The sequence below is a fragment of the Mastacembelus armatus genome, chromosome 8 (genome assembly GCF_900324485.2).
Source record: "Mastacembelus armatus chromosome 8, fMasArm1.2, whole genome shotgun sequence".
NCBI lineage: Eukaryota > Metazoa > Chordata > Actinopteri > Synbranchiformes > Mastacembelidae > Mastacembelus > Mastacembelus armatus.
In genome coordinates, this window is record NC_046640.1 from 9,426,821 (window position 1) to 9,437,919 (window position 11,099).

Sequence of the window (11,099 nt, forward strand, 5' to 3'; positions counted from 1 at the left end):
TCATATTGAAGACTCACCTTATTAAACCTAATCTAAGTCTCCAGGCTGACCATAGACACCACAGAGGTCCTTTGGTAAAAGCAATTATTTTTCCTCTAAATATAGTTTAATTATTGGTTGAGAACACGAGCTATTCTCACTTTACATCACACCACAACAAAAATGGGCTGCTGTTGATATTACAGACATTTGGACGATGAGGCGACACCTTGGGATGATACCAAATAAACAATAATGCCATGATATTTGACAGTGTAAAACGCGGTTAGCAGGCTTTGGCACAGAACAGCTCCAGAGCACGACTTTGACATTTGGGGATATTTATCAATTAAACCTTCGCCTGCTGCAAAAACCCACAGCTAACGTGAAAACGAGAGAGCGCTTCCGTGACATAGTGGAGCGGGACGTCGGGGTGAGGGGAGCGGGGAGCGGAGCGGTGTCGGTTTCCATACCCGGGCTGGTGGACGACAGTATGGCTGCAGGAAAGGGAGCGGGGAAGCCCGTCTCGCTGTGGGACAATATGCGGTTACGGTTCATTGTTTGTTTCCTCGGAGTCTTCGTGTGTTACTTTTATTACGGGATACTGCAAGAGACCATGTAAGTCCCAGCTACCTGCGGTGCTTGTTCTGTCCTGCACCAAACTCATGTCAAAGCTGACCGGTGTATGGGCAGATAATCTCCAGAGTGTGGGGCATTTACTAGTAAAGCTTCTTTTACATTTCCCGTAGCTGCTTAGTTTACACAACGTGGTTATCTGTCCAAGCTGTTCACTGAGTAAATGCAGATTTGTCCCTGATAACGAGAAAAGCAACATCATCTTTAAATCGCCAGGATTTAAAATGGGGCTTGTTATTTTCACAAAACGCAAAGTACTAGTTTCTAAAACAGAAAAGTTGCTCCCTGTTTCTAATCCTGTACTTGACGTGTGTTGCATTATCCTGTTGTACTTGCTAAATTTCAGTAACAACTATTCATTTCATGCATGTGTGCCGCCTCAGCAAGTCATAATGGCTCTTTGTGGTTTTTTTTAGAAGGAGTAAATGAAAACGTGCAGCACACCCATAGACAGACTGAGGCGTGAGACACAGATGGCATGTACAGAGAGGGGATACATATCTAGTTTCAAAATCATGACTCGAAACTGGAGGCGGGAGAAGCTGCACTTTCATAAACTATATTTGATTTCAATTACATATTGTTACTGAACAATATCAAGATCAGTTTCCTATTAGTTCTTCGGTAATTGCAATTTGATAACTGTAAGCAAATAAGACAGAGGTCACAGTTCCTGGTCCCTTAACAAAATGTCACCACCCCACCCTGCCAGTTGTAATGTAATGCATTTATGACCTCTAGTTTCTGAAGGACGTTTTCTCCTACCCAGATGGCTAATGAAGGCTACTTCGGTTTCTAATTCACTGTCTCTGATCTTTTCTAGCACTCGAGGAGATTATGTTCAGGGAGACAAGAAGGAGAAGTTCAAATTTGCACGAACATTGGTCTTCATCCAGTGTGTTATCAATGCATTGTTCGCTAAGATCTGTGAGTATATGCTTTACTGAGGAGGCACAAATGTGGTTAATAAGAAAACAAATGCAAAAGATATTCCTGAAGTTGAGAATTTATTATATTGTTAGTGATGCATTTTAATTAAAACATCTTTCTTTATACCATCAGTGATCCAATTTTTTGAGGGCTCTAGAGTGGATCACACCAAGAGCTGGCTCTATGGGTTGTGTTCCCTCTCTTATCTTGGGGCCATGGTGTCTAGCAACTCTGCCCTTCAGTATGTCAACTACCCCACACAGGTGAGTCTGGGGAGTGTAGGTTGGTTAACATATATCTATCTATCTTTCTATATATATATTTTGAGTTTTTAGTATCATCAATGCTTGGTGGTATCGTATCTTAACACAGGTTTTTGTTATGATAGGTGCTGGGGAAATCCTGCAAGCCCATACCAGGTATTTCTGTTAATATCAGTTTTTGTTAGCCTTTTCCTTTTTGCATACCTGCATATCGCATACGTAATATGATTTGATTTAAAGTACTCCTTGTAGAAGCCTGAAAATGTAAAAATGTAATTGCAATTCATTATTTGAATGCAGTGAAGCAATGCCTGAAGTCTATATGCTACAAAATCTAAGAGAGCACTGGTAGTAATAGCCCTGTACACATCACATTCACCCCAGACAGTAAAGCACAAGGAATCAGCTGAAGATTAACAGCTCTGTGAAACATGTGTTAAATACGTAAGTAATCTAATGCTTGTTCTTGGTGGTAAAAGGCAAATTGTGTATTTTGCAATTTTGCCACAGCCTATTTTTGTTTCAATTATCAATGCAAGTTTCAGGCCTCAGCTCTAATCTTTATCAGTACTTTCTTACTTAATACTGTGCTTCCAGGTCTTACAGTGTAATCTAATGTAATTCTAATGTAGGGAATGTAGCAGATATGTGGCAGGTTACACTGTGTTGTGTTTGCACATGAGGGTTATGTCTCACCACTTTATCTGGTTATCTCTTGTTATAAAAACACGCACATTTTCTCACCATCCATATGTTCCACTCTCAGGGGTGACATTGTATCCATGGTGGGATCAGCTCACATCGTAACTATGTTATGTCTGGTATGCATGTTTTAAAGTCATGTTGTTCCTGTGTTGTTCCAGTGATGATCCTTGGTGTTACAATACTGAGGAAGAAGTATCCTTTGGCTAAGTACCTTTGTGTGCTTCTGATTGTGAGTGGTGTGGCTATGTTTCTCTACAAACCCAACAAGAGCTCAGCTGTTGCAGATGACCACGTTTTTGGCTTTGGAGAGATTCTGCTGGTGAGTTAACCTGACTGTATTTTCCCTGCATTTCCCCTGCTTCCCACTTATTTTCATATAGTGCCTTTTTTTTTTAATCTGGATTTCACTTCTGTAGTCATGGCAACTGTGATATTTCCATGACATTTATTTCATGTCTTTTTGTTTCGCTGTGCCATAGCTGGTCTCTTTGACATTGGACGGTTTGACTGGTGTGGCCCAGGACCACATGAGGGCTCGCTTCCAGACAGGTGCCAACCACATGATGCTCAACATCAACATGTGGTCCACTCTGGTGCTGGGACTAGGTGAGTCAACTGTGTTCTCTGCCAATCTCTCATCTAACCATGGAATTGGGCATGAAGAGCCAGGAGTACAGAGGATATTATTCCAACCAAAACCACATCAGGTTATTACACTGATTGGCTCCCCTGTAGCTAAAGAGAAGAAACTAATGAGCTAAATCACCTTCAAATGGTTCAGTGCTGCCAAAATATACTTTAATGAAAAAGAAACACTGATGCACTGAACGTCCTGTTGCCAAACTGTCATTCACTAATTTGTATCAAATGAACTGTTATGTATGCATTGCTTGCTTTTGTTAGCCTATCCTTTTGCTAAAATTTGAATTTGTCATTTTAAAAGTCTTAAATGAATGTGATCATTTGAACTGAAGGTCCAAAGCATCTCTGGTTACCATGCTGGTATCACTTTTAAAGGGTTTTAGTATTAGGAGCTATTGTTATTGGTCTACTGTATTGTATATTTAAAATGCTATGTCATTGTTGGTTGTGTCGAACTAAATCAAAAAGTCAAAGCCAATATGGGAACTGAGAGACTGTTAGAATTTTTTTTGCAGCAACTGCTGTCTCTTTTCATAAAACTTAACTTCAGTTCTAGACCTTGGTGAAAAATACACACACTCAGAAACGCTCCTGCATCTTTATTAGAAATTTTTATTCAGTAACTATTTTATTTCCCAGAATATAAAGGTATTCTTACACCCCCCACACCACTTAAATTTTACTGGTATTACTGTATTAAACCACTTGGTGGTGCTATATGGCCATGTTATAAACACTAATCTAATATAGCACACCAGAGTCAGGGCCAAAACAGAAAATGTGACTTTTTTCTTGAAATGACGTGATTTTGATTTAATTTTCCTTTTGCTGCTTTATTTCTCTCTGTTCTCAGCTGTGCTGTGGACAGGGGAAGTGTGGGATTTCCTGAGCTTTACTGAGCGCCACCCAAGCATCTTCTACAATATTCTTCTATTTGGACTGACCAGTGCTTTAGGCCAGGTGAGTGGATGGATGGACTGACCAGTGCAGAATGAAAGCATAGGAATGTTGTATTGTGTGAGAGGAAATAAAAGCACTCTCTTCATGACTGTGTATTGAAATGGCCATTCTTGATTGTTTTTTTTGTTTTTTTTTAATCATTTACCAGACCTTCATCTTTATGACGGTGGTGTACTTTGGACCTCTGACCTGCTCCATAGTCACCACCACGAGGAAGTTCTTCACCATCCTCGGCTCAGTCATTCTCTTTGGAAACGTCATGAGTGTGATGCAGTGGACTGGCACCATCCTAGTTTTCCTGGGTGAGAACTAACTCTGGTTCAACATGTTTGCCATTTATGACTAAAATGACTAAATGGCTGGTTACAAATGTTGCAGAAAAAAACATGACTGAGGCGTTCACCAGCTGTAGTAGGAGACAGTTACTGTATGTGTTTGTTAGAACAAACAATTAGATCCAACTGGGGAACACTTAGACTTCCCATGCAAACTATTTTGTTGACTGGTAAATAGTATAGCTGATAGCGTGTCAGTATTTAACATTAAATTAGCATTTAGCATTAACTGACTTAAAGAAGATTACATGCTGCTTATAGTTTTATTTTTTCCTGGTTAAATTAGTAATGTTGGTTAAATCCAGAATTTAAAATGGGGTTTGCTTAACTACTGTGGCTTTCCTTTTGCTCTTTAATCACACTTTTGCTTTTCTTACTTTAGGTCTTGGATTTGATGCCAAATTTGGCAAGGTCCCCAAGAAGACAACACACTAAACCATCTGACGAACTTGAAAAAAACAGACAGAAACATTGCAGAAGAAATGCAAACACTCTCTATATAGCCAGTAGCTTAATTTTCATATGACATTCTGTACAGGCATAATGTATGTGCCTATGATTTGTTCAAGTACAGCCAGATTTTTAACTTAACTGTATTTAAGAAGAGAGTCACTGTAGTTCCCAACTGCAGCTTTTGTTGTGTACTCTTGATATACTGTATTGATCATGTCCTGCATTAACTGTGATAAGCCATTAACATTTTTTACCACAAGCTGCTGTGCTTTTGTGGAGTAATTTGGCCTTACTGAAATTCACAAGTGGAGAATACTGTATATAGAAAAATCCCAACTGTTTCTGATACCAGCTCATTGTTCTTGGATGGAAGTTGAATCAGATATTTCCAGCATTTAATTAATGCTTGGTTTCCACATTGTTGCTTGAGTATGTGTCATTATCTTGGCAAAGAATTTGCCAAGTTGTATGCCATTTATAAAATATAAATGATAGTATGTAGCCTGTTGTTATGTGCTATCATGATGTTAGATTTCAATTTTATTTTCTAAATGTTGAAAAGAACTTTCCATAAAAGGGAAATTATATTTCAGTCATGATCTTTTTTGTTATAATAGGGACTTCCTTTGACTTGTTCATCAGTTATTTGAGGTGCTCATGGCAGATTGAGTGCAGCTATTTTCAGCACTTATTAATGCCACAAGTACAAGTCGTTACAAGCAACTTATGTATCAGCCAATTTTTCTATTATTAAAAATGTTATTGCCAACATTGTGTTTTACCAGGTATTGCCTAAAGACATGCTGAGAATTGGTCTTAAGAACATTTTGTAATTTTGTGAAGAGCTGTGTCTGTTGGCTACTTAACATAAGAGTAAGTACATTTTGATTGTGGGAATCATATGTTTAAAACTGAGGGTTAAAAGAGAGTGACGTGTCTTGAAGCTGTAGTGTTTGTGTGATGAGGAAAAACAGCGCCCCCTGCTGTCACATTATGATACAGACTTGTGCTCTTAAAAACAGGGGCAGTGAGCTATTTCTCATCCATGTCACTGACATAAATGATTTAAGTTAACTTGTGTTTGTATAAATGCAGTCATTTTAGGTCTGCACAATCAAATTAATGTGAATTGTATGTAAATTCTTTAAGTCAACATACTCAAGCATAGCTGCAGTAATGTTACAGCACGTGACACACATTACATTAAGCATCATGTCCATTTAGAGTGTAACAGCTCGAGCTAACCTGCATGTCAGTGAAGGTGTTTGTGTTGATTTGGTTTGAGGTTCAGAACTGGTGACAATTCAACCACATCAGCTGTGCCGGAGTAAAACACATACAGGCTCAAACCTCACAGCAGCACAGTAATGAAACCATGAAAATTTTCATTTGTTTATTCCAGCTAGTGGGATATAAATGACATAAATGTTATATATGGTGACTTTAATAATTTAAAGTAGCGTGTTTTTTTTTTTTTTCAGGCACCATCTCAAGCGTCCTATATATGACCTTTTTCTGCCTGATCTCGCAGATTGAATTTCGCACCGTCTCTTGACAAGGCTGCTTGTTTCTGTATTTATTGAGATAAAGTACATATCTGGGTCTGTAAAATGTTGGCTGTAGTCCGTAAACAGCTTAGGACTCACCCAGCCGTAAGTAAAGCGTCGTTGTTTTCAAGAAATACTCATTTTAATGTTTTTTTTTTTTCAGCTAAACTGGTTGGTGTCGTTAGCTTTAGCACACCAGTACTGACTGACTGCTCTTACTATGAGACTTTCTGTTCAATATAGGTCGTTAAATATGTTTCATTTTTTCTATTTCACTCTCCGGCGAGTGATGAAAATACATTTCCCACTGTCCAGTTGTCTTAACTCACAGTTTTGCCGTCGGTCTCGGCAGCTGGTCGTTAGCTAAGAAGAGGGTCTGCTTTAAATAGCAGCTAAGCTAACGAGTTAGCTATGGCTAACAAGTGTTCACATGTTGGCGAAGCTACAATCTGCTGTTATCTCTGCTCAACTGTAAGTGCGTTGGACTCGTCAATAAGAGTGACTTATGGAGGAGATCAGACAGGCTCATCTGGACACATGAAGTCTGCAGTGGGAGACGATTAAAAAGGCTGTTTAGTTTCCCCCACGTTACATTTTATAGGCGGCTGTTTGTTCAGGGCAGTGTTTCCAGTGTTAACAATCGGACTGTAGCCTCAGTGTGTTTACTGAGAAACGTCTCTCATGTTGGTGATATCTCCTCACAGCTGATCCCTCTCTTCATCTTCATTGGTGGAGGAGCAGCCATGTCCATGTTGTACCTCGCTCGTCTGGGTTTGAGAAACCCTGATGTGTGGTAAGGACTCCAGACAGCGAACCTTCTTGGATGATCTTTTTTTAGATTTTATTTATCCTTCTTCAATCCGGCATAGGTTTGACTGTGTTGTCATCACAGCAATGAGATTTGGAAATACAATAAGTTTGAATGTGATTCTATGAAATCTGTTCCTGATTGCCTATTTGTTGCAGCATCTTTTTATAATGTTTATAATCTATTTTTTTCCAATGCAGCTGGGATCGCAAGAACAACCCAGAGCCCTGGAACAAGCTTGGCCCTACTGATCAGTACAAGGTGCGTCTGTCTGCTTTCACAAGCTCATAGTAAACATGCTGTGTTGCAGCAGTGTTTTCTGTGAAAGAGCGTGGGCGGTGTTATTCAGGGATCGTAGTATGGATATTTGCCAGACTTGTTGCTTAGCCATGGATTATTTCCTTCAATTGGATTAGTCAAATAACTTAATCTGGTTAATGCTGACTTGTAGTAACAAATCTGATGAAGTCATTAACTGTCCATCCTTAATCAAAAGAATAAAGTAGTAGAGTTTTTAAGAGGCATCGATGGTTTACACAGTAACACCAAGACTTTTTAAACTCTGTAACATGGAGTTATGGTCTGGTGGTATTCTGTGCCATACACTGTTAAACAAGAACTTTTTGAGTTGCCTAATATTTATTTGCGTTCTCAGTTTTTTGCAGTCAACATGGACTACAGCAAGCTGAAGAAGGATCGTCCCGATTTCTAAAGCTCCAATCTGCTGGACCAAAAGCACAAAGAGAAGCTCGTCCGCACAGCCCCACTTTGAGCTCCTTTGGGAACTTGAGGGATACAGAAGCAAAACCTGCACAATGATTCATTTTTAAGATTCCTCATTGCATGTCATTGGCTTTTGAAATGTTGTCTTAAATTTCTCATTTTCAGTGGTTGGCAATAAAGTAAAGGGCGTCATTTCTGCTCCATACAGAGAAAAGAAGCTCTTTGATTTGTTGTGATTCTCTGTCTTCCATGCCATTGATCTTGGCTCGTGTTTTTATTTGTGCTGTCACTTTTCTTTTTTCGTATCACACATACATGTGTTGCCACCTGGACCACCCTGCCCACTCGGTTTACAGTTCAGTTATGTCATGCTCTGCTGCATCTATATGGGCTTTGCTTTCACCTCATTTCACCTTTAAACTGGCTACTCATGAATTACGTGCTACTCATGAATTACGTGCTACTCATGAATTACGTGCCACGTGATTCTTGGGTGCTTTCCAGAGCCTGTTATTATTTCAGAGGCAGACTTTAACCTGGTCAGTGAGCTCCCTCTCGTGGCAGCAGTCCAGAAGATGGGATTAAAAGCTCATATCACTAATATTTGTCCCTGTTATGAGGCCCAGTGTGGTTTCTGCATAGTTTTACAAAATTGCTTTAATTCTAACGTGCAGAGAGGTAACGGGTATCTCCCTTGACATGTTTGTTCAAACCATTGACATGTTCATGTGTTACGCTCTGAGCAGTGGAAACAGGACTCAGTGGTGGGATATTCAGAGTTTCTTCTTACAGAATGCCATCGCTTGCAGCCAGATGAGTCTAAATGTCAACAGGTTGAGCTGTTCCATCTGCAGATTGGAGAAATGCGACAAGGATGAGCAGCCAACGCAGTACAGAAAATGTCAAGGAGACCTTCATATTTGAATAGAAGCCCATGTCTTAATCTTCACCCAGCCTCGCCATGGCAGGAGCACTACACGCAACGACTCTTTTTTCACCTGGGGAAATGAAGATTAACTCCTGGCACAACATGTACCAGTGCTTGGTTTAAACAAACAAAATGAAGGAATGAATTACCCTTAGAATATAAAAACCTTTTCTACCTTGCTACAGCTATTGGGAGTATCTGTGTGCCAGCCAGCCATTAATCAAGCAAAAATGATTCCACTCAAATGTATACAAGGATATGTATACCTCATTAAACAAAAAAAATGCTTTGGGTGTAAATGCCACCTAAAATTTGGCAAAAAAAAAAAAAGACTAAGACTGTGAAAAAAATATTGCTAATCATGCCATTTATATGTTTTCTAAAGCCAGAAAATGTTTACATTTTTTGTAAGATTTTGTATAATTGTTAATGATTTAAAATGTCTTTAATATCAATAAATATCCTACACACCTGAAAGAAGTGTTTCAGTATTCAAATGACTTTATTTGTCCCCCATGTGGTAATCTGAGACAAGAATGTTTGCAAACACAATTACAGATAAACATTTCTAGAAATACAAAATAAAGTAAGAAAGTAATTGAAATAAGTTGTTAACATTGTCCTGTCAGTAGCTGGGCAACAATATTCAGCATGGTTAAATCATTTTTAGTTATTGGTTTTCTTCCAATGTTTCATTTTTTGTTGCCTGACATTAAAGCTCTGTGCCACCCGTCTGGCTCATTGTTGGTGGATGACGAGTTTTCCTAATCACTAAAGCAAATAACAGGCAGCACAGAGGGTTGTCATTTGACGGACAGCTGGAGGTTTCAGAGTTCAAATGGCTTTGTGGCTATGAATTCTCTCAGGTCACTGACTGGACCCAACTGTAGAGCCTATCTGACCTGCATCTTTACCCCGGTCCTGCTGACCCCTGACCTCCTCTGTTGAATCCAGCCCTTTTCTGCCACACTGCAGAAGTAACAGGGAAAAAAATAATGAGGGAAAATAACTTGAGGCGAGGCGTGAGGCGATTGCTGCTGCAGCACATTGTCTTCTAAAGGTCAAGCCAAAGGTCAGGTGGTGTGGAAATCTTGGGAGTGCCGAGAGTCCCGCACCGTTCATACTAACAAAATCCCCAGTAAAGCATCTTCATAGAGCCTGTGCGAGTTTCAAAGTGAGTGCAAGAGAAGGGATGATTCATTAACTTGATGCACGTTCATCTTTTCCTCCCACATACAGAGACAGATATCTAGATTGCTTGGTAATGCTGCTCACGAGAAAAAAAAAAAAACGCCATACTCGATATGACGGAAAGCATTTGTGACGCTCATGAGATTACTCAGCCCTTCTGAAAAAAAAAAGTTTCCCTTTCCCTTTTCCCATTTAATTTTAATTGTAAACTTACTCTCAAATTACAACAACCTGATGCAATATCATTTTCCATTTTCATTTCCTTTTAACAAATCTGTTAGTGACTGTGGCCACTAACAGATAAACCCTCTCTGGGTTTTTATTTTACAGGCATTTCACACTGAGTAACAACAAGCAACAAATAAGTAAATGGTTTTATACTTGCATTGGGCTTTTCTACACTCAAGTGTACTCAAAGTGCTTTTACACTATTTGTCCATTCACACATTCGCTCACACACTTATACACCGGTGGAAGAGCCACCAGGGGCAACTTGGGGTTTAGTGTCTTGCCCCAGGACGCTTTGACCTGTGGACCAGGGAAGTCAAGGATCAAACCACCAACCCTCTGGTTCATGCTTGACCTGCTCTACCTCCTGAGCCAAAGCCAAAAATAAGTGTTCCAGACCACAAGAGAAAAACACATTGATATCTTCTATCCACTTTTACCTCCTTGTCAGTATTGCCTCTGCAATGTTCTCAATTACTTCTTTATTTTCATACAGATGTAGACTTTTTTGAAGGAATAAACTCCTTTCTCTCCTGGGCCGTGAGCTGTGGTGAGTAATCACTGGTGTTCAACTGAGAGTTGTTCTCCACTTGTTCTTTCTGTGTTTCACTCCAGCTTAGTCCAATGTTTTTGTCTTTTCTGTCTTCTTCATTCCTCCTTTTTCGGTAGTTACCTTCCTGAACACCCAGGCATGGACACATGCACACACACAGACAGGCAGCAGACAGGAAGTTCATTGTAGAAGTTTTACTGCAACAAAATCACATAGAT

At 39.6% G+C, this 11,099-nt stretch overlaps 2 protein-coding genes across 2 annotated transcripts; both read left to right on the forward strand.

Moving 5' to 3' along the window:
• Nucleotides 1-11: 11 nt before the first annotated feature.
• slc35b1 (solute carrier family 35 member B1) lies at nucleotides 12-6,012 on the forward strand. Its single transcript, XM_026325024.1, has 9 exons — nucleotides 12-597; nucleotides 1,439-1,542; nucleotides 1,678-1,808; nucleotides 1,934-1,964; nucleotides 2,672-2,832; nucleotides 2,993-3,119; nucleotides 4,009-4,115; nucleotides 4,264-4,417; nucleotides 4,833-6,012. The coding sequence occupies exons 1-9, from the start codon at nucleotides 473-475 to the stop codon at nucleotides 4,883-4,885; spliced, it is 993 nt and encodes a 330-aa protein (XP_026180809.1). The 5' UTR covers nucleotides 12-472; the 3' UTR covers nucleotides 4,886-6,012.
• A 385-nt stretch (nucleotides 6,013-6,397) lies between these two features.
• On the forward strand, nucleotides 6,398-8,217 carry ndufa4a (NDUFA4 mitochondrial complex associated a). The gene is made up of 4 exons (XM_026324090.1): nucleotides 6,398-6,555; nucleotides 7,155-7,243; nucleotides 7,459-7,519; nucleotides 7,914-8,217. The coding sequence occupies exons 1-4, from the start codon at nucleotides 6,514-6,516 to the stop codon at nucleotides 7,968-7,970; spliced, it is 249 nt and encodes an 82-aa protein (XP_026179875.1). The 5' UTR covers nucleotides 6,398-6,513; the 3' UTR covers nucleotides 7,971-8,217.
• Nucleotides 8,218-11,099: the final 2,882 nt, after the last annotated feature.